Below are 21,837 nucleotides of genomic sequence, written 5' to 3'. Positions count from 1 at the left end.
AATTTGGCTTCAGCTTTCAAAAGCCTTCTGTGCTCTGGGGCACAATCCTTCTAAAAGACTGGCTTTTAGAAAACTGTCCAGAAGAGAAGCAGCCTGGGTTTCTAGCTCAGAGAAAAGGCTCACATGTTTGCCTTTTGGTTCTATTTACTGATGCTGTTTCCTTGAAGGTATTCCAGGTTGTCAACTGAGACGTGAACAAGGTCAAATGGGCCACCACACAGGTGTGAAAACTCACACCCAAGGCCGTGCTGAGGCGGGGAGAGGGGACTCTGGCCTTCACAGTCCCACATGAGCTATTTTTAGGTCCTTGGTGGCAGAGCCCAAGAATCAACTCGGGGGCTGGGCTCACACCCAGCCCCATCTCCTAGGCTCCCCAGCAGGTCCCACTGATTCCGTTGCTGAGGGGATTCCAACCAGTTCAGTTATCTCTGCTTTAAAATCAGCTCCGTGGAGAACAGCGAGCTCAGGTCCCTACTGGTCTAAGAAGCAGCCTTCTTTACAGCATTTGGAGTCATGGGTCCCTTTGATAGTCTGAAGAAAGCTACAGGATCCCTCTTGCAGATAAATGATCACAGACGTAAAAATACGCAAGGTTCATCCATCCTCTGATCTGTAGCCATGGGCCCCCCTAGAATCTGTGCAGCATAATAGAAAGTATGCCACTGCAGAGAAAATCTTTCTCAAATACAAATTTAACATGAAACTGCTTTTAAGGAAAAGAACCCAAACTTAGGCTGTTTGTCCTAGTGGGACACAGTCCCCCACCCCCGCCCCCCAGACGGTGGAAATCAGAGGTGGCAAACTGGCAGCTCATGAGCCAAACTTCGCTGGCAAACGTGTGGGCTTCACCAGATCAAAACAAAAGGAAAAACTACAGAGCTTTAGAAAATGGTCAAATTTCTCACGCAAGTCCAGATCAGCAGTTTCTCTTTGCAACTGGTAACAAGCTTCTGGGAGCAGCTGCTCTGTGTAGACGAGACCCCCACTCCCCCAATCCCCACAGACACTGTCACTCTCTGCCGCACCCGCCCTGCCTCTTCCTCGCCTTCTGACACTGGCGGGCAGTAAGGTCCGCAGCGGCGTCTACGTGAAGACGGCGTGCTCAGTGACACTGGCGTGGGCATCCCGAGGCAGTGGGACATCCCTCCTGGGATTCATGTGCATCAGGAAACTACACCCAGAAGGGAGTTATTAAGGGATGGATTCTTACAGTGTTTGCACTGCGTTTTTATGCTTATCGTTAAACTAGAAGGAATAAACTACAAATCAAGAAGGTTTCACTTGTCCAGGAACCCCTGTTCAAAGAGACCCAAACAACACACGAATAAGCCCATATGTATTTGTGGCTCAGAGAGAATTGAAGCAGCTGCTACCTAAATTTGTGCATAATTATTTTCCCCATACCTTTGGCACTGAGTATTAATTCACACAGATATTGGAGGGAAACTTCTATCACGTGAACAAACTTCTTGGTATTTTCTGGAAAAGTTCTAGCCTGGCATTTAAGTTCAGTTTTGAAGATGAGGAAGGGAAAAAAACAAAACAAAACAAAAAAGAGGCTCACATTTTAAAGTAGGGCTCTGGGGGTGACACCGCTGAAATTCCTGCTTGTAAGCAAGGACAGGAGGTATCCTGCTGAATGAAATAACAAGATGAGAGAGGACCTGGACAGCCGAGAAAGGAAGCTGGAGGAAGCGGCCACAGAAGGGAAGGCGAGGAGGAAACAGCAGCAGGGGGAAGAGTGGGGAAAAGACAAGGTAGCGCCCGAGAAAGCCATGGTCAGCAATGAATCTGAAGGCCAGAGAGCCCTTCTCTACAAGTGGGTCACGTTCAGATTTTTTTCAATCTGTTAACTTAAACAAGATTTTAGTCTTCTGCTCTGCCCACAGTAAATGCTGTTTTCTTGCCTCCTCGGAAAACAGGGAGGAGGAAAAACAGGGAGAGAATTAATAAGGAAATTAAAATTCTGAAATTCTTTGATGGGAAAAATATTAAACGGTCTCTTTCAAATTTAAATCATCCCTTTCTAGATCAGTTTGATTTTAGCCCAGCTTTCTTCAGAAAAACACACTGAAGGACTGCTCTCCGGGAAACACGGCCCGCCGGCCTCAGGGAGGGGTCTGCCGTCACGCATGAGTGCCGAAACGCACTTGTCGTGGCCTCCTCACCCAGGAGCGTCCTCCGAGTCATCAGAGTCAGGCAGAGAGGAGCCTGTTTGACCTCCATCCGGCCATCAACTCATCCTTTTCTTAAAAGACCCCACGAAGCTGGACATTGGCTTTTAGGCAAACCCACCAACCCGACCACACAGATCTCCGAGCTGACGAAAGATCTCAAGGGAGGGGCCACGGGCCTCCCCACGGGGCTCCCAGGCCCTGTCCTACCTGATGCAGGAGGGAGCTGTTTGCCAGTCCTGGCGGCCCCGGGCTGGGGCCCGCGTGCTTCACGTGGACGTTGTTCAGGGCCGGCAGTTTGGCCACCTTGGTGGGCCTGCCGCTGCTGCTGTTGATGCCGCTCGAGCCGGGCGAGCACTTTCTTTTCTTGCCTAGGAGCTTGTCCAGAGGAGTGTGCGGGTGGGAGCAGGCGCCGTGAGAGCTGACGGGCAGCTCGCCGGCCTGGTGCACGAAGGGGCCGAGGGAGAGTGTGGAGTCGCCGCTGTTCACCATCACGCTCATCCTCTTGATGGACTCGCCGGGGCTCCCGCCGGGGGCGCCCCGCCCGGGCTGCTCGTGCCGGCCGCTCACCGAGTTCGCTTTGCCGGCCACGCAGTTGAGGCCGATGCCGTGGGGAGAGGCTACCGCCGTGGGGTGGGGAGGCCCAAGGTGAGCCACACAGTTTTTCCTAAAAGACTCCATGGAATGAGAAGAGGGGGAGGGGGAGGGGACTACCAGCGGGGAAGTGTTTTTGCGTTTCTTTCCTGAGCCGCCGCTGCCGGCACTGCTACTCGCGTGGTGACAGTTAGTGCTGTTACCAGAAGGCTCCTTGGGCCTTAAAGACTTGCTAGATTTCAACTTCTGAGGTTTCCTGGCCATGGGGGAGGAGGGCACGCAGGACAGGCCGGAGGGCGTGCAGGGGGAGGGCGAGGAGGAGGACACCTGTCTGGACTGCATGCTGCACGCGGGATCCACGGCCCCGGAGGCGGCGGGCTGTGCGTTCAGTGTGGTTCCATGAGCTGGTACCGACTTGCTACTGGGGGAGATGCAGGAGGATGAGAGCGGGGCAGGGGAGGGGGATACGGTGGCTGCCGCCAGGCAGCTGACCCCACAGTGTGATGTCGGCACAGAGTTTGTCCGGTGAGGAACACGTGTGGAGACGGGCAATGCGGTACTGGGCACTGGCGGGATCTTCCTGCGAAACAAAAGAGGGCCTGAGCAACGTCCACCACCGCCCTTCATAGAAACTTTCAGAAGGACACCCCCTTCACCTCTGGCACCGAACACACCCCTTGGTCACAGGGATCGCGCTGAGATGCTGGGCCACACAGAGGGTCACTTTTCCCCTTCAAATTCTTAATGGCTTCCTGCGCTCTGAGAACAACGGCCTGTAAGGCCGTGCGCCTCACTGGTGCTGCAGCCGCAAGCATGTACCCCGCACCCTCCTATCCGGCACCCCGAACTCCGTGATCCTGGCTACTGATCTTCCTTCAGTTCCGAGAACGGGCCGTGAAGCGAGACCCTGGGTATCTTCTGCCTACAGCACTCCCACCCCAACTTCTGCTCACACTTCTGTTTCAGCCCCCATCATCACTTTCTTAGGAAAACTGCCCTGACCGTCCTGACTCGCTTCATTCCCGCACTGCCCCCTGTTCCCAGACTCTGGAAGACTCTGGCAGTTTTAACGTGTGACCGATGATCACTGTCTAGCATCTCCGCAGACGGAGAGATCCACAGCTGATTTACCACTGTCCATCCAGCACGGTGCCTGGCACATAGAAGGCGCTCAAACGCTGAGACAACTCATGAAAGAACGAGGAAAAAGCAAGGGCACAGCTAGTTAATAACAACTGCTCGGTCCCAGCTACTGGCCTGAGAGCCTGTACGTGCCTGTACAAGGGAACAAAGCCCCCAGATCTCAGGGGGACTTCTGCTCACGGTGCGCTAACAGTGTATTCTGTCTATAATATTTGGGTAAAGTATGTATTCAAACAGTCAAACCGGGAAGGACCCCCCCACCCCGCCGCCCTCACCCCGGCTTTTATTTTAGCTGTGGTTTTTAAAACGTGACGGTGCCAAAATCTCAGAAACCCCTGTGGCATAATGAACACTGAGATGCAAAACAGCAAACGGCCTGACTGGAAGCCAAGTGCCAAGACTGCCCGGCTCCCGGCCTCCACGGGCAGCTCTGGCTGATCGGGCGCCGTACCAGCGGGGGCCAGGTCCCTCATCCTTCAAGTGAGAGTGCTGGCCTAGACTGCTGCCCAAGGGCTTTCCACATGCGTTTTGAGAAGGACTATAGTGATTAATAAACGGTATCAACAACTGCAAGTGTGCAGCCCAGCCTTAAAACTCCCACTCAAAAGTGTGGCTCTGGCCCTAAGTCAGTGCTTCCCAACTGTGTCTGCACATCAGAATCACCTGTGGAGTTCAGGCCACACCCAGACGGGCCACACCAGAATCTCGGGGTGAGGTCCAGGCGTTAGTAAATTCCAAATCTCTCCAGGAGACTCCAGCCAAGGTTGAGAAGCCAGCCTCTACCCCCATGCTACTCACGAAGGATAAGCACTGACATTACCTGAGAGGCTTACTAGAGACGCTGAGTGCCTGGGCCTCACCCCAGACCTCCTTCATCGTGGTGTGTATCTCAACAAGATCCCCAGGGCAACGGCACCTGTGAGAACCTCTGCTCGAAACGCAGCACAGGGGCTCCGGCTCCCTGGGCGCAGTGGCTTCTCATGGCCACCAGGTGGCTTAGGAAGACGGGCCTAAGGGCCAGGCTACTACAACCAAATCCTGTGAAAAGGAAAGCTTCCACAGGGGCAGGGATGTGGACCTCTCTGGATGACATGGCTGGTTTCTCTTAAAAAAGCTCTTTTAAGTCATTTCTTACCTTCTGCATAAAGAAGAGACAAAAAAAGAAGAGGTAGTCATATTGACCTGTGTTTGCACACATGAACTCAGAGACACAAGCAACTGATAAAACTGCTTCTGTCTGTGAGGAGTGGGTAGAAAACAGAGGAGTATGGGGGCCAGGGGGACTAAAACTTTTCACTGTATGCCTCTTTATATTCATGTTTCCTTTTTTAGCCAAGTGACTTTATTACCAATCTAAAAAATTAATTAGAAAAAGGAAAACCCAAACCACAAAACCTTTGACAGCCATCCCAACCCCTCCTTAGGGGAAGTGCAATAGTCGTCCCCAGTCACAGCACACAAGCAGTGGACAGAGCTCACAGGAGCTTGCAATGCTCCAGAAGAAGAGCTGGTCTACTTTCACTGCTGCCCAGAGACTCCACACACTGAAGATAACGTACTTCACTTCCAGGCTCAAATCGCACCTCCACTTATCCCGAAGTTAACCACAGTAACTCAAGGGTAAGGGGCTGAGAAGAGTGCTGCCGGGGCTCTTTGCAAAAGGGAGGACTTTCGGCTGAGCCAGTAGGATGGGACCTGGCCGACCTCAAGACCTTCCGTGAGTGCCTCAAAGATGCCACCTGAAGAAGAGCTCTCTTCCGGTTGAAAAGTGCCGAGCCACTCCCGGCAAATCTCAGGGGTGGCCTGCGCCAGGCTCCCCTCACTCCCCTGTCGGCAGCATTTACTCCCTCAAGCACCTGGCCTGGCACCTCTCTTCAAGCTCCTACCTGCCCCAGGCCCGTGTGCCAGCTCATCACTGAGTGGCCCGTCTGTCTCTACCGAACTGACTTTTTCAAAACCAAAGGTCACGTTAACAGAAAGAACAGTTTCCTCCTCAATGGGAGCAAGTGACGGATAAGGCAGTGAGCCTCTGACAGAACAGAGACAGACAGTGGAGTCAACTTCAGGATCTGCTTCTTCAGAGGTTCAGAGCACAAGGAAGAAAACCTCTCCAACGCAAGCCATTAGGAACCGAAACTCTCTCAACCCAAACCACTGGCCATAAACCACTTAGCAACATAATGGGGATAAAAATTCTGAGGACCCTTCTAAACCCTTAGGAGTACATTAAACCCATAGTTCTGTGAGCTCAATGAGCTCTCCAGGTCCCACCAGTAAGAAGCTGAGATTTCATGCATTTTAAAGTTTTCTGATGTGAGGCCACCCCCCAAAGAATCCCAACAAACCATGGCCCAAGTCTGTCTGTGGTTCAGAACACTGTTCCTTCAGAAAGGTTCTTACCTAGGAAGAACCAGGAAGAAACGTGAAATAAAGCAGAGCAACACTGCTGCGGGGCTGGTCTTCACCGTAAACAAGTGCAAGTCCTATCAACGAGCATGGGGATGGTTCTCTGGATTTTGGACTACCCGAGGTCTCTGACAACTCCCTCTGACTATATCAGGCAAGCAAAGCAGAGAGGCAAAAATAGATGTACTCGCAGAGTCCACTCAGGGAGGCACTAATAAATGACACCCAAATGGAGGGTTTAGGATGACTAAGTATTATCGGACAGCCCCCTTTAGCAAAGCTCAGTGCTTCCTGAAGTAGGTTCCACCAAACGCTAGTCCCCAGGATGCTCCCCTAAAAGAGGTTCCCAGGTCAAAAGAGCCTGGGAGACAGTCCGCATTATACACGATATCCTCTGCTTTGAGAGTTACGACGGACCGTGCCTATTAAAGGCTTTGAGAAGTCCTGCAGTAACAAAAACTATTTTACTTTAGGAAAGGCTGAGCTAATAAACCTTTCGGGCCATGGAACTGTTCTTCCACTTAAAATCATGTTGGGGAAACGGCGTGCATAAGGCCACACGAGATGATCGCCTTACTTTCAACTGTAAACCAGAGCAAATGGCTCCTTTCCCTAAAGCCCTCAGCAGCTCCTCAGTGCCGTCAATCAATTTCAGTGTCGTCAATCAATTTCAGTGTCACCTGACCTCTCGGATCCCCTCTTGTTCCAGGAGCTTTCTTGCTCTTTCTCAAACAAGCCATGTTCTTTTCTGACTCAAGACCTTTGCACATACGGTTCTCCTTGCCTGGAACCCACTCCTCCCCGCCAGCCCCACGGCTGCTCTCTCTCATCCATTCATCTCAGTTCAAGGGCCCCTTAAGACAGGCTCTCCATGAATCCCTCCATCCTGTTATTTTCCCATCTCAGCTCTTAGGTGGGTGCAGACCCTGGCTCTACCTCTAACGTTCTGTGTGACCTTGCTTCTCAGTTTCATTACCTGTAAAACAGGAATAATCCAGGCCACGTGACACAGCAAGGTGTGAAAACTGTACTTGCTAAGGTGCCTGGCCTACCGTAGTCTCAGTAAGCGCTACAGGTTATTAGCGTTTCTGTTCTCTCCCTTACGGCAAGCTATGAGCTCTATGTTCTGTTGACTGGCTTTCGCATTTCTCCCTGACCTAGAATGTGAGCTCCGTCCATCTGGGAGTCCCTCGGCCTGAAACCCCAGCACCGAGAACAAGACACATTTGCTCCGAGAGTGAGTGGATGAATGATGAGGGCCCTTCCTCCAGGGCTGGTCAAAGGCCATGGGTTCATCTCAGAGACCACTACCTTCATTAAACCAGTCCCGTAAGAAACAAAGAGGATGCAGCCCTAACGCGCCACCCGCCCACAGAGGTGGGGGGACGGGCACTCACTTCCACAGCTGCGCGTTCAGATGCTTCTCCACCATGAGGTTGAGGGCGCAGCGAAGCCGGTTCCACCTGGAGTCAAATACGTAATAGCCTCTTCCAATCTGCCGGCTCCCGAATGTGCAAAACTGCAAGAGAGAGAGCACACGCTCGGACTCGCTAACTCCGAGGGCGTGCGGCCCGGGAAGAAGCGGCCAGGACAGACGGTGCTTACTGAGAACCGAGGGCTGTGAAGCACGAGTGTGACAACGCCTGGCCCTGAGTGTCATGGAAGAGAACGGAAAGAGCAGGAGACGCGCCCGACCAAGTGCATGCCGCCTCGGGGCGCCCTGCTCTGAGCTGCACTCGCACCTTGACCTCGCCCCACACGGACCAGAGGGCATGCCCGGGTCCCCGCCGCACCACCCCCCCTGCAGTGCCCCGTCCCTGCGGCGTGGGGAGGGTTGGCGCAGGGGCGGATGTGGAACTTACAGATGCTGGCTGAGGATGATGACCTGAATAATGACAGTCCAGTTTTTCAACAGACTCTTCTTTGTCATCGCCTTCTCCCTCCTCACTGGATAACCGAGAAGCTGGCTCAGTGGCAGGCAGGGGAGGGTGTGGAGATTCATGGACTGGAGGAGGGTCAATGGGGGCACTCCCACCTTGCTGAGCAGGGCAGCCTGGAGGCCTTGGTGAGTAGAAAGTGCAGCACTGATCAGATCACATCACATGTATGGGAATCAGCCGCCTTAACTCAGATACAACAATGGCTCCACCACTAGCACTAGGGACACAGATGCTGATCCGGGGGGCCTGGGAGTGAAGGGTCCTCTCTCCCGAACCGCGCGATGTCAAATGCAGCTGTCTGCCCAGTCTAACCAAAGTAACTTATAACCACTTCTCTATTCCACAGCCACCTGGTCCGCCTCCTATTCTCCCCAAAGAAGGCGAAATACATGTGGGAGTTTAAGAGAATTCTTTCTTTGATTCCTCTTCAAATTTCACCTGGAACTGGGTGACTAAGGCAATCAATGAGGTAATTGGTAATGTGCTCGAAAATAACCTAAGAGGGACAGGAGGTGATAAAAGAAGGTAGCTTTACCATTTTATGTGGGTAATCTAGAGTGTGTAACTCAAGGACAGCAGTGTGCTTTTCCAACACACATAAAGGCCTGGTGTTTCTACACTTAAGCGTATTTTTTAATAGATGGAAAAACTTTAATGAAATTGGCCAAAGAAAGGACTTGCAAAGGAATCGACAGCCTGGGCCTGGCCACATTCTCGGGCACCTCCTCTGATCACTCCTCCAACCGTGTTGTTCGGAAACCAGGGGGCCCACGTGGGGACAGGCTCACGGGCACGCTCAGGTTTCCAAGACGGAGGCACTTCCACCCCTCACGGGACCATTTCAAGAATCAGACACGTGAGGATAAAAGGTTAATTAAGCAAGAGCACCCAAGGGTTGGCACATTCCTAAGCACAAGCCCTCGGCCCAGACTCAAAACCCTCGTTCTCTATGCCTTTCTTTTTCCCTTCTTTCTGGAAAGTGGGTACAGAGTCCTTTACTTCAACTGGGTTAAATATACAAGCACGCACACACATATATTCAGCCCACCATCACTGTCTCCAAGGGATGTGTCTAAGTTCTGACCTGCTGCTCACTACACAGCTCAAATGACTCCTACACGCTCAGGCCAGAGTCCCAAATGAATGAATGAAAAAACACGCTGTAAATGGATGCTGTAAAGATGCAGGCTGAATGCCTACCCCCAGCAAGAATCCCAACTGCTGTGTTTTGCAAGAAGCGAGATAAATGAATGGGAAATGGCTGCCAAAGCCATGTGAAATGTTCCCGTCACTAACTTGCACGCAGAAACCGGGCCGCAGCCCTACTCAACAGGGTCAGGAGACACCGAACGCTGAGCAAGGGCAGAACAGATAATTCTAGCTTTACTCTGCTGCTTGCATTTGGCCACAAACAGCCCTGGTTGAAACTCAGTGATGAACGTTCTTTTTTCTTAAAGTAAAACCCCATTAGAGAAACATCTCTTCTCGCAGCGAGCCTGATGTCTGTCCTCGACATCACGATACACCGGGGCTCTACAGTCTGCACGTCTGTTCTCTGAAAGAGGGAGAGAGAGCTGTTGGACGGGGCTTACCTTGGAAGACTGGGGGTGTGAGGTTTAGGTTTACTAGCTACAAAAGGCTTTGATTCGGAAGGAATCACTCCGTGAGAGTTTTGGTGTGGCTCCTGTGAAGTTCTAGGAGGAGTGGGATGCGGGTCCCTGAGAGGCTGCGTTGGTTGCTGAGAGTCCGGATGGCGAATCGATTCCTTTTCCCTGGTTTTGTTTTTGTGCTCGGCTAACAACACATCGAATCGTTTTCTTCTACCCTGGACAGCCCTCCGCTGGGTTAAGGAATGTGTCTACAGACCAGAAACAACAACAAAAACAAACAACCAGAAATGGAGGAATCGCAGTCATCACTTTTTCTGCCATACATCCAAAAACACCAATGAAACAGCAATTCGGAGCATTAGCTCAATCAGAGGCTGCTCAGCATCTGACAGGCTAAAAATCTTGAGTATGATTTTTTTTTTTCCTAATAGTTAGAAGCAGATATTCCAGCCTCCAAATGTATAAGAACCTGGTGATGTTATTTCCACCAGAAGAAAGAAGAAATGTTAAATAACCATGCCACCAGGTATGTAACTGAGGGGCAAACAGTAGATACAAACAGGTAACAGGTCCTCGTGTTTTGTGCAACAGGAACCATTCATTGATCGGAGCTGTTACCAACTCCGCTAGAAAAGCCCCCTTTGGGCCATTTAGAGTTTTGAACGTTAACAGAGGAGAAGCACTTATTCCATAAAATACATATCACAAAGTCTTCTTTCACTAACTGCCAGAGAGTAAAAATTAAACACAACTGTTTCTTTCTTCCTGTGACAATGCCATACAGAGAGAAAGGGGCTCACAGCATCCTGGAGACAGGCCGAGGGAGACCTGGGGGGATTAAAGAGTAGGAGGCCAAAAGAAAGACAGGCTGTGCACAGGAGAAGACGCAAACCAGCATCTGAGTCCCCATCGAAAGACACTCCCTATGGGAATCAAGAAAACGGGATAGGATTTTTGGATCCAGAGACAATGTCTAACTTCAGAATTTAAAAATGGTCACACTCTTTTTACTGGAGTATAACTGCTTTACAATGTTGTGTTAGTTTCTGCTGTACAATGAAGTGAATCAGCTATATGTACACCTAGATCCCCTCCCTCTTGGACCTCCCCAAAACAGTCATTGTTGAGAAATGTGAAATTACTCGAGAAGAAGAATGGTCAAGTAAACCTGACCACTCCATACTGCTTAGGGCCTCCGTCTGTAAAGAAAAAAATGCAAGGAGCCACTAACCACAGCAGCGCCAAATCACACCTCCCAAATATGCGTTCATCTACATAAATCCTTCCCTCTTCTATGTTACAACAATACTACAAATGATACTTTCTGTGTGTTCATTATACACACATTACACAAATGTATTGCTCTACAGGCTTACATTTTCGCTACAATTTAAGGGATTTTAAGGGGAGTTAGGCTTCTAATTCTCTTTTGCGGTTCAATAACATAACCTACGTCCGTACCGCATACACTGCAAACTATGTTCGCCCAAAATCTAACCTGGCACAGATAGTTAGAAAACTGTGTTGAGGTTCTTTTTTAGATTTTACTTGGTTTTCTTTAATATGTAATATATCCACAAGAAAGTAACCCTAAATGAAGACAAGGACCTTTGCTTTGTTCAGTGCTGTACCAACACCTAGTACAGCACCTGGCACGCCATAAACGCTTCAAACAAAAACCAGATAAAAATAATGGCCCCCAATACACGTTGAATGAACAAACGAATATACAACATCACTGGGGGTCCACCTGCCTGTCTCTCCAGACAGATGACACAGAAGCCTCTCCTCACCTTTGCGTGTCCCCTGGTGCTTAGAAGACGCGGAAAGACCAAGTGAAGAAAGTAGGCAGAGACGATCAGTATTTTCCCAGCTTGGTTTGAAGAGTACATAGCATTTGCCCTGAGCTCTGAAGAACCTTCCAGCCGCAACCCTGATGCCCCCTCCTCCCCATCAGAACTCTGTGGGGGGCTGCCCAAGGCGCGCAGGATAAAGAGCAGCTGTACGAGGCCCGGGCCCCGCTCGCCCTAACAGCCCCGCCCCCTGCTCCTCTGGCACCAGGTGCCGCCTCCCCCTCCTGGCTGCCTTTCACACCCTAAGCTGTTTGTCCTGCCCCGTCCCAGAGCCTTCGCAAAGGCTGTCTCCTCTGCCTCTCCCACCCCTTTCTGCCCAGACAAATCATATGGATTTCAGCCCAGTATTCCCACAGCAAAGGAGCCTTCCCTGACTCAGTTCCCCTAGTGAAGGCTGTCATTACACAGGCCTCTCTTTTTTTATTACCCCTCAGTGGTAACTTTTACAGTTACTTGAGTCATTACCAAGTTAATCTTCATCTCTTCCATTAGACTGTAAGCCCCAAAAGGGCAGGAGCCATGCCTTGATTTTGTTCAAGCCTGTATCCTCTGAGGCCCAGAAGGAGGTCTGTGCCCGCAGATGTGTGCAGTAAATGCTCCTACCCTGAGAGGAACCCACATCTACTTGCATGGAAGGCACAGAGGACACAGAACAGAACACTGGACAGATGAGGAAGTGAGGAGGGGACAGTGAGGGTGGCAGGCAGACGACAGAGGGACAGGAGTGGGCAGCAGCAGATGCCCTGACAGCTAAGAGAACGGACAACGTCCTCAGTCTAAGACAGGAGAGATCTGGGCAGCAGCGTGGGGGACATTCAGCTGGGTCCTTTGACACGCAAGACCCGCCGCTTGCATGTCAAGCATTCCAGTGTGTTTACTGGCCCACCGCTGAATGGATTCGGGCCGCAACAGAGGCAAGCAGAGGGAGAAGCACTGACAAACAGAACACGGGAAGAAAGTAAGGGTATTCTGTGCAAGTGCAGGCCAGCCACAATGCTGCATGTTTTGCCAGCTCTATGCCGAACTCATGGCACGCCTGGATGGAGATGCATACTAATGCAAAGACAGGCTTAGCACCCTGCTACAGATGGTAATGACACCCTTAACAGGACACATGGAGAGCATACACGACTTAAAAAGGAAGATGCGAGAAAAATGCAGGATCGACACAAAGCCAATGAAGGTTCAGGAAGAAGGCTGGTCAAATTCCTTGTGGATTCGGAGTTGATAAAGCTTTTGGTTCACCAGCATGCCTCACAGACGATTAAAAAAGAGCACCCTGGGTAAAGCTAGCATCCTTCATTGACCACACGTGTCACAATACTGAGAAATCTGTGTTTCTGAGAGCCAGGTAGGCAGGAAGAGAGCAGAGAGGGGTTGGCAGTGTGACATGGCGTGGAGCAGGGCTGAGGCACACACTCACAAGTTCCCTCAGGGGCAGCTGAACAGGACATGATTCTACAGAGCTCAACTGGCTACCGTCAAACAACACACCACTCGATGTGTTCAGTTAATACTATATAAAACAAAGCAATCTGTCCTGAGGAGTTTTTAACCTAGAGATTCAATGGTGCAACTGGAGTGGGGATGACCATCTACCTCTGAAATAAAATGCAAAATTCAGAATACATATGTGTATATATGTCTTCCTCTGGGAAGAGAATCCATAATTCTTTAAAAATTAGGTATTTAAAGGTGCTTTTGACCAACCTAGTTCCTCACAAGATTCAGTACCATTGTTGCAAGATAAAATCCACACGCTAAAATTAAATTAGAAATTGAAATTAAAATAAGAACTACCGAGAAATAACATTTCCCGTTTCTGAAGATTTTAACATTCCTCTACTGTTTAGGGCTGGAGTGGAGTCTGAATTTCTTTATTCAAACATAATCTTTGGTAAAACTTAAAATAATACATCAAAAATTTTATTAATTTTTAGAGAACAACACTAATTTTTAACCTCCTCCTCCAAACAAGTGTTTTAAAATTACTTCAAGGCAATGATTCTTAATACTTTTTGAATCCTTCTGCACAGTGGCTGGGGACATAAGCATATATGCTCATTTATGAAGGGGGTCTACTGAAGCCAGAGGCCACCCCCATGTCAACCCTTATTTTATAGCAAACATACCGCCTTCTCACTAGCATACTGGCATTTCAAAGGAAAACTCAGGATAGAAAGGGGGAATCTTTACATTTTCTTGGGTTTTACATATACATTAGATTATGTGGTACCTAGCATTTTTTTTAGAACTAAAAAAATAAAGCTATCTCAAAGTCACAGATATTTTTAAAGTAGCTGTAAAACTGAAGAACCAGAGATAACACAAACATTTTAAGAATATTCACATATATGCAAAGGAAATGTCTGGACTCATTCCAAGTCAGTACAATTTAAACCACAGTAAAGGGGAGCCTCTCAAATTAAATTTCTATGAGGAAATATTAAAAGGCTTTGAAAATAACAGATTGATTAGGGAAAAAACACCATTCCCCTGCATACAGTAAGGCTCACTGAAGGCAAAACCCCTCTTAAGATAGCAGTTTATAACAACAGGCTCCACGTTTTCTGAACTTGAGGCATTCTTCATCAAAACGGAGTCATTCCCTCACTTAAAAATTCAGAACAAAAAAAAAAAAAAAAAAAAAAAAAAAATTCAGAACAACCCTCAGAACAGATGCCCTGTGAGTGAGAGACGCTTGGGGCGCAGTGCTGTGCAGCCCAGGTCCCCAAGCTTCCTGGAGCATCGGGCTCTGCCCAGGAGCCCCCCTACCTTGCATGTCAAAGATCGGGTGCAGGGCTTCTTGGTGTCGAGATCGATGACCCCACAGTGGATGTCAGGATCAAACTCCCTTTCTGTCAAAAGCACACAGACATTACAATGTCAAACGCTGCTTCATTTATTTTGAAAATAAGAAAATAGGAGAAATCTGAGATTCTCCTATCTCAGACCAATTATAACTTGAAGAAGATCTACCACATTATCAATAAATATAAAATACACAATGTACGAGCGCCACAAAAAAACCATGACATCTCTAAGAGAGTGGGGACTTTCGCCACCAGATGACAGGAAAGAGACTGTTTAAGCCAGCATTACTCATTACTCCATTTAGGAATACACCACTAGAAAGCTACTTTTATGTCACCTACCTACACGCGTGCACTTTAAAACCAAGAATGAAGAGCTCGAAGACACTACTTAAGGAACTTCATCCTTAAGCTGAAGTTGGCCAGTTTTAAAAAAAGGACTTACAGATAACGGTTGATTTGCTCTCCCAGGAATGCCCAATTAATACAGAAAGGAATACTGAGAGAAAATGTGAAGTTACCTGATAATCTCTTATTTAAAAATTTCCTGTTATTGGAGTTATCTTCTGACTTCTTTTCCAGCGTAGGCGGTGCAGGAAGCCCTTTGCCATTCAGAATCTGTCCAGGCGAAGGCAAGGTTGGCTTTGGTATTGAGGGGCAGTTAAGGCCAGGCTTGACTGAGGAACTCACAGCAGCAGGACAGGCTGGCCCTACCGCAGATTTCAGTAGTGTGCCATCCATCTTCGGAGGAATCTTTTCCACTTTGACAGAGGGCGTCATGCTGTCGTAGGGGGAAGTGAGAACACCAGCACCTGAGTGCCCCAGCAGCCCAGGGTGACTGGTGAGCCAGAGGGACGAGGGCAGAGCCTGGGTCTACCTGTGCACCGCGCAGAGCTAGGCTCCCAAAGGTACATTACGAAAATTTGTTAGGGCTGCGCAGAAAACTCAGTAAGACTTTTACTCAGTCTGTAAGCCCTTCTGGAGAGGTAGAAAGCTCCAGAGGAACCATCAAATTTACCTGGTCTATCGTCATTCCCGTTACCCAATGTAATTCCTGCAAGAAGCAAAATATGAAAAGGTCTAAAGGACCAAAGACTACTGCAGGACCTTTAGAGGATATCTTTTGAGAGCTGTCATTTTTAAGAAATGATCCATCAAAATAAAGTAAAATGAGTGAGCAGAGAAAAGAACAACTGAAATTAGAGAACATTTCCAAGAAATGTCACTAAGGACTTGGAAGAACTCAAATGTGCCTAACAATGTATCTCCAAGAAGAGGCTCTCTGCCTCTGTCAATGAGGAAGACCAATGTTTAATTAGGATACGATGTGTCAGTGAAGTGGTAATTCTCCAGTCCCTGAAAAAGGTTTCTCTATAGGAGCCTGGAATCTTAGTGCCTGACACTCAGCTGGTGAGCACTGAATACCTGTATCGCTAACCAAGAACTGACTTTTTTCTGGAATCTTACTGATACTGTCATTTGGGTGGCAAATGTTGGTACGAAGCTAACAGTTAGCCTGGTCCCCGTCTAGAGCCCAGCTACAAATAAAGAAGATTTGGACTGATGAGGTTTTATACACTTTGCCCAGTGGCGTCAGTGCTCTAACAGCTGGTAAGCGGGCGAATGGCTTACACACTGTACTGGCATTTTCTTTGGCTCTCTGACAGCTCCAGGAATGAAAGCCAAGCTTCCTGTACTTACACTTCTGACAGATGAGCAGAGGCTGCGGGCTTAACAACCAGGACAAATAGCACCAAACAGCTGTACCTGGAACAGCCCGAGAGCAGCAGAGACACTGCAAGATGCCACGGCCTCTCCCAGCTGGCAGGGTCAGTGCGCAAGAGCAGGTGCTGGCCGTTGCCCGAAGATTAACCAGGTTATCAGACCTTGGGACTGCGATGTGTGGCATACCCTCCGAAAGGGAGGCAGGCCAGGGAAAAGCCACCTGCCACCAAGGCCGAAGCATGCCGTGATGGGGCAAGATATATTTCCACAGGAGTGCACGGCCGCTCCCTCATGTCACCCACAAAGAGCCTGCCAGCCTACAGGCCCACCAGGGAAGCTCGTCAAGGCCTTGCCTGGTGGTGTGAACTTCTTCCAGTCTCCCCTCATCAGGGCTTGGATGTGAACCCAAGACTGGGGGTGGGAGGAAGCACTGCTTCCCTATTTGCTGTGCAGGCCCCAGAAAATCCTAGAACAGCTTCTGGGGATCTCTTCACCTTTTTATTCCTACTGTCATCCTCAGCGGCGGCACCAGCATCCGTTCCTTTAAGGTCTCCTGTGGGCCGGACACTAGCCAGGTGCTGGAGTCTAATGCATGAATCCTGCCACCCCCACTAACCCTGCACAGGGGCCGTTATCTCAGACTCTGAGATAAACAGGGCCTTGGCCAGGCCCCTCAGCTAGGAAATGATAGAGGCGGGATTTGAACCCCAGGCCTGTTTGACCTGAGGGGGCCGTGGCTAAAGTTCTTCAATCTTATCACGCTTCCCTCTCCTTACCCAGAAAATGGAGATAACAGCAATACCTATTTCAAAGGGTTGTTGTGATAAGTAAATGACAATACACTTAGCTAAATTTCAATAGCTGGCACACAAGAAAGGATCAATAGATAAGTATTATTATTGCTATTATGACTCTATAAAGTCTCCCAAGGTATAATAGGGAAACAAAAAGAAACAACAACATATATTTGAATTTTCCCCAAAGTGGGCTCTCTTTCACATTATGCACATACACTCTCAGATGCTACTCGTGTACACAGTTCCACTTCTGGCAGGTGAGCTTTAAGAACCCTCTGGGCCATACTCACATTCTACCATGGGGGACTCTATTTTGCTGAATGGGATGCATTGGCCTGTTCCCCCTGAGCTGCAGTTTCTCTTTGGGCGATTTCAACAACTTGGAACTTAACGAGGATGCACTTAGAACACCTCCACTGGAAGAACGGCTGCTTCCACTTCCACTGCCTCCTTTGCTTTTGGACAGAGAAGGGAAGAAGGAAAATACTGAAGTGGGAGGAACGGCCAAAGAAGGCTTGCTGGATGAGCTATGTCTTCTTTCTGAAAAGGAACACAAAAGGGGCGGGGGGTGGGGGGGGGGAAAGACACTGTTTCAGGCAAGTCTCCAATGGAACCCTGCGGGAGTCCCCGGAAATCAACACATTTAGGTTCAAATACGTGTCACTAAGTGAAAATATATTAAACTCAGCAGCTTTCAGAAATGGCTTATCTAGACCCCACAGACTTATTCTGGATTCTAGGAACTGGTCCTTCTGCTTAGGAAACGTCTCGGCATGAAGAGGTTTATCATACATAGACAACCATTAGGAAACAGACATTCTAACCCTGAGAAGAGTGGGTTTTGCATTTTAGAAATGAACCTCACTGCAACCTGTAGTCAGAGAGGGGAAAAGTATTCATTCATCTGCAGAGCTCTGCTAATTGCCACTGCACGGAATTCTTTCTTCCTTTCTAGCGTAGTACCTCTCCAATTTTCAAAACAGCAAAATGTTAAGAAACAAGTTGTACCTTAATTTTTTTTTTTTTGTCACTACCCACCAGTATATGACACCAAATAAGAATGTTTCTAGGGTTATCTTATCGTTCCCTAAGAATCTGTGCTGAAATTTTCCAGTGAATCACTTCACTCCCCACTCCCAACGCCCCCCCCCCTTTTAAATAATCTCACTTGACTACAGATGGCACAGCTCTTGTTCACACCATAGGATGCCAAAGGCGCAAGACAAAAATACCACAAATAGCTAAGCCTGCTTTTTATACCAGGAAGTAATTCATGGTTAAGTAAGGACTACTCAGGCTTAACTGAAAGTAAGTCTATCCACTAGAGAATCAGGTTTTCTCAGAGTAAGGCAACCCACACTAAATAAATCGAGAGCTGTTGAAGAATGTTACCATCGGAAACAAGTAAATTACTTAGTAACTTTATCTACTTAAGTACCTCAAGCTGGTAGCTTCAGTAGTTGCCTTTAGTTGAACTTGTAATTTAAAATACGTTTGCTTTACTCTTAAGTTTTAAAATGTATGTGATCCAACATTTATTTATCACAATATGGAAGCTATATGAGTATTTTTTAAATTAAGCATATTAGAATCAATTTGACTACAACCATCATGTAAAGGATTTATTTCCAAAGGTCCTTTTAAATCAGTCCTGAGACTCTCTGTGAAGCTGTGCTGACTTATTCCCAGGAGGGCAATAGCTCAATGACGCTGTATGAGGTACTAAAGAGCCTGCTCTACACCAGGACAAAATCATTATGCTATCTACAGGCAGAATTCAAATTCTCCAACTAGACCACACAAAGGCTACAAGCAGGTTAGGAAGGCTAAACTGATAGTAATTTATAAGTGCCTGCTGCTTCCCCCCACCCCCGCCAGATATGAAAGTAGTGTGTAAGGGAGGGAAAGCTAAAATAACAAGTTTAATAATTTTCCAAATTTGGCACCTGAGGTTTTCTTTAAAAAAAATTAGTTTCCTTCTCTTCCGTGATCCCAAAACACTCTGAATATACTTTCAAGCAACAGCACTTGTCAGCCAGGACTGTAAAAATCTGTCTCCCGTTCTGCCGGGAGCTTCCTGTCTCGGAGCTTCCTGTCTTGGTCATCTGCCCCGACAGCGTGGCACAGAGTAGGCCTTCAATTAACATTTGCCCGATTGGTATGACTCTTCTTATGAAGACAGTGATTTTCAAATGGTCCTAGAGCAGTGGTTCTCAACCTTGGCTACACATCGGCATAATCTAATGAGCTTAAAAAATACTGATGCCTCAGTCCCACCTTCAAAGATTCTGATTCTGATTTTTCTGTGGCCTGGGCATCCAGACTTTTACAAACTCTTCTGTGTGATTCCACTGCGCAGTCAATGGTGAGAGCCTACCCTAGACGAGGCTAATGCCTCAAGAACCATTAACCACAGCTGAGTAAATTACCATCTCTATGGCACTGAGAACACTGCCGGGCACGTGGCACTATATACCAGGGTTTGTTAAATGAAGCTCACCGCTACTACTTGTCCTCAACTAGTGTTTTCCAAACTTCCCTCAACTGCAAACTATTTTCATCATTCTTACCAAAGACACATAAAATACTATTTTTTACTCAACACTTTTATTCAAATTATCAACTCTACTGTTCCTTCCTCCTCCTCAATCTAATACTCACCAGTCTTTCACGGGGACAGCATTGGTATTTTGGACACAACAATCCTTGTACAGGATTTCAGGGTGGTTAGAATTCCTGTCCCCCAGCCCTTAATCACCAGCAAGTAGTGCCCCTCTATCAGGGGCAACCTGAAACTACCCCCAATCTGTTTTCAGATGGCCCAACTTTGTGAAGCAGGGTACCATACCACTCTCAGTGTTTTCCAGAACTCTTATTGTTTTCCAAAACAATAGCATCTATAAAACAACAGGTTTCAAAAGTGTGTAATATATATCTCTGATATACATTAAAATTATTAAATATTTAAATTAAAATGTTCAGCCACAAAAATCACCCCCAGTGGCAGTGTACTAAAGGAATAATTACCATGTCTGTGGTACAAAGAGGGGGAAAAATTCCAACCAAAACTTTGACTTCTAGGAAATACACTCTTTTTACTATTTGGGGGGTATCAGAATTCTCAAGCAGGTGTCTCAGAGTAAAAGTGATATATTTTCTCTGATATCAAATGATGTAAAGAAAATTCTCAATCGAATTAAACATAGTTCACTGTAATGCTTGTTTTGAAAACGTAAACTTATTCCGAAGTCACTGATCTACTAAGGAACAATTTGAGCAAAAAGAATTTTTGTATTTCCTTCTGCAAGATTTCATCGGCAAGAAGCACTAGGTAAATGCAGAAAACCACACCTGGCTAAACTGAGCCACGTGGGAATAAAAGCTCACACCCTCAGCCTGCCCAGCCACCCCCCCCCGCCCCGCCCCCAAACATCCACCATCCACCTCAGTTCACCATGGACCTTAGGAGCCACACCATCCACACAGCTGGTGCTACACCTTTTCCTGGATATCAGATAATCTTCCTTCCACCACTTCACAATAGCTTACAAACTGAAACCCTTCCGACACCTACCTGCAAAAGCACATGTCAGGTTGTTTTCAAGGAAAACTGTCATGTTAGAATGAATATTTATGTATTTTTTAAACCATTTAATACACATAAAACTGTGCTACCATTCTTGTTAGGTTCCTATCTTTTTCTGGGTGTCACTGATAAAGTTTTGGTGTGTTGTACCCATTATCCCATTTTTCTAATGAGTCTCCTATGGTTTTTATTACGTCATTTTGCATAATGCAGTAATTTCTTAGGAATGTGTGCTGTCTTATGCAGAACTGGCTGCAACTTCCAGTCTGCCCTTTCAATTTTTCTCTTTCTTTTTTTTTTTAGCTGCATCGAGTGGCATGTGGGATCTTAGTTCCCTGACCAAGGATCGAACCAGAGCCCCCTGAAGTGCAAGCGCGGAGTCCTAACCACTGGGCCACCAGGGAAAGTCCCTGTCCTTTCAATTTTCTATCCCCATCATAGTCCACTTTCCCTGTTTTCTTCTGTTAATGCTTTTTTTTTTCCTGAGTTGTCTATTAACTCTTTGATATGGGATTTTGCATTAGAAAATCAAGAGTGAAAGCTTTCTAACATTAAAGGTCAGCTGATATATCAATAACATTTCAGAAAAGTTGTACTTTCTACTGCAACATAAAGAAGCTATTTAAAAAACTAAGAATGGCAATCCATCATGTGAACTTCTTTCATTCACTAGAACTTGAAACAGATCTGCGTGCGTGCGTGCGTGCGTGTAAACTGTGATTCTGGCTGAAAAGTGCCAGCTCAAATCCCTGTCATGCTGCTGAATTAAGTTGTTCCTTCACATCATGGTCTGGTAACTCATTCTCTGGAAAGGGTGGCATTTGGCTTTCCCTTCACGAGAAAGCAAAGAAGAAAACACAAATTAAATTATAGTTGAGTTGGACTCTCCCCAACCTTTCACACTGGGCCCCTATTTTTCTTAAGATTTTAAACTGGGCTTCCAAGTTTAAAAAAGTGTTTGTTTCCAGATCAAAAGGGAAACGGGCAAGTTATGGGTAGGGTTAGGGACCTTATATTAAGTGGACAAACTGGTGGCCAGATGCTAAGCATAACTGAAGTGTGGTTTGGTGAGGAGTCCAAGTTGAGTTTTCAAAGCACTCCTCTCTCCAGGGTCTGGCACCAGCCCAGAGAAAGCACACTCTGTCCCTGAATGAGCAGGGCACTGTGAATGGCTCCAGCAAGCAGGAGAGACAGGC

General features: G+C 47.6%; 1 protein-coding gene across 1 annotated transcript in view; it reads right to left on the bottom strand.

The window, feature by feature from the left end:
* The window catches only part of ATXN7 (ataxin 7), a 130,365-nt gene that overhangs the window by 6,947 nt on the left and 101,581 nt on the right, over positions 1-21,837 (bottom strand). The window contains 9 exon segments of the mRNA XM_079934236.1: positions 1,565-1,586; positions 1,588-1,632; positions 2,385-3,348; positions 7,715-7,836; positions 8,180-8,378; positions 9,850-10,115; positions 14,496-14,578; positions 15,055-15,314; positions 17,346-17,595. Coding sequence (XP_079790362.1) covers positions 1,565-1,586; positions 1,588-1,632; positions 2,385-3,348; positions 7,715-7,836; positions 8,180-8,378; positions 9,850-10,115; positions 14,496-14,578; positions 15,055-15,314; positions 17,346-17,595 — 2,211 coding nt within the window.

The sequence above is a fragment of the Stenella coeruleoalba genome (assembly GCF_951394435.1).
Source record: "Stenella coeruleoalba genome assembly, chromosome: 10".
NCBI lineage: Eukaryota > Metazoa > Chordata > Mammalia > Artiodactyla > Delphinidae > Stenella > Stenella coeruleoalba.
Note: the sequence above shows the minus strand (reverse complement) of the source record. Positions and strands in the feature narration are given on the sequence as shown.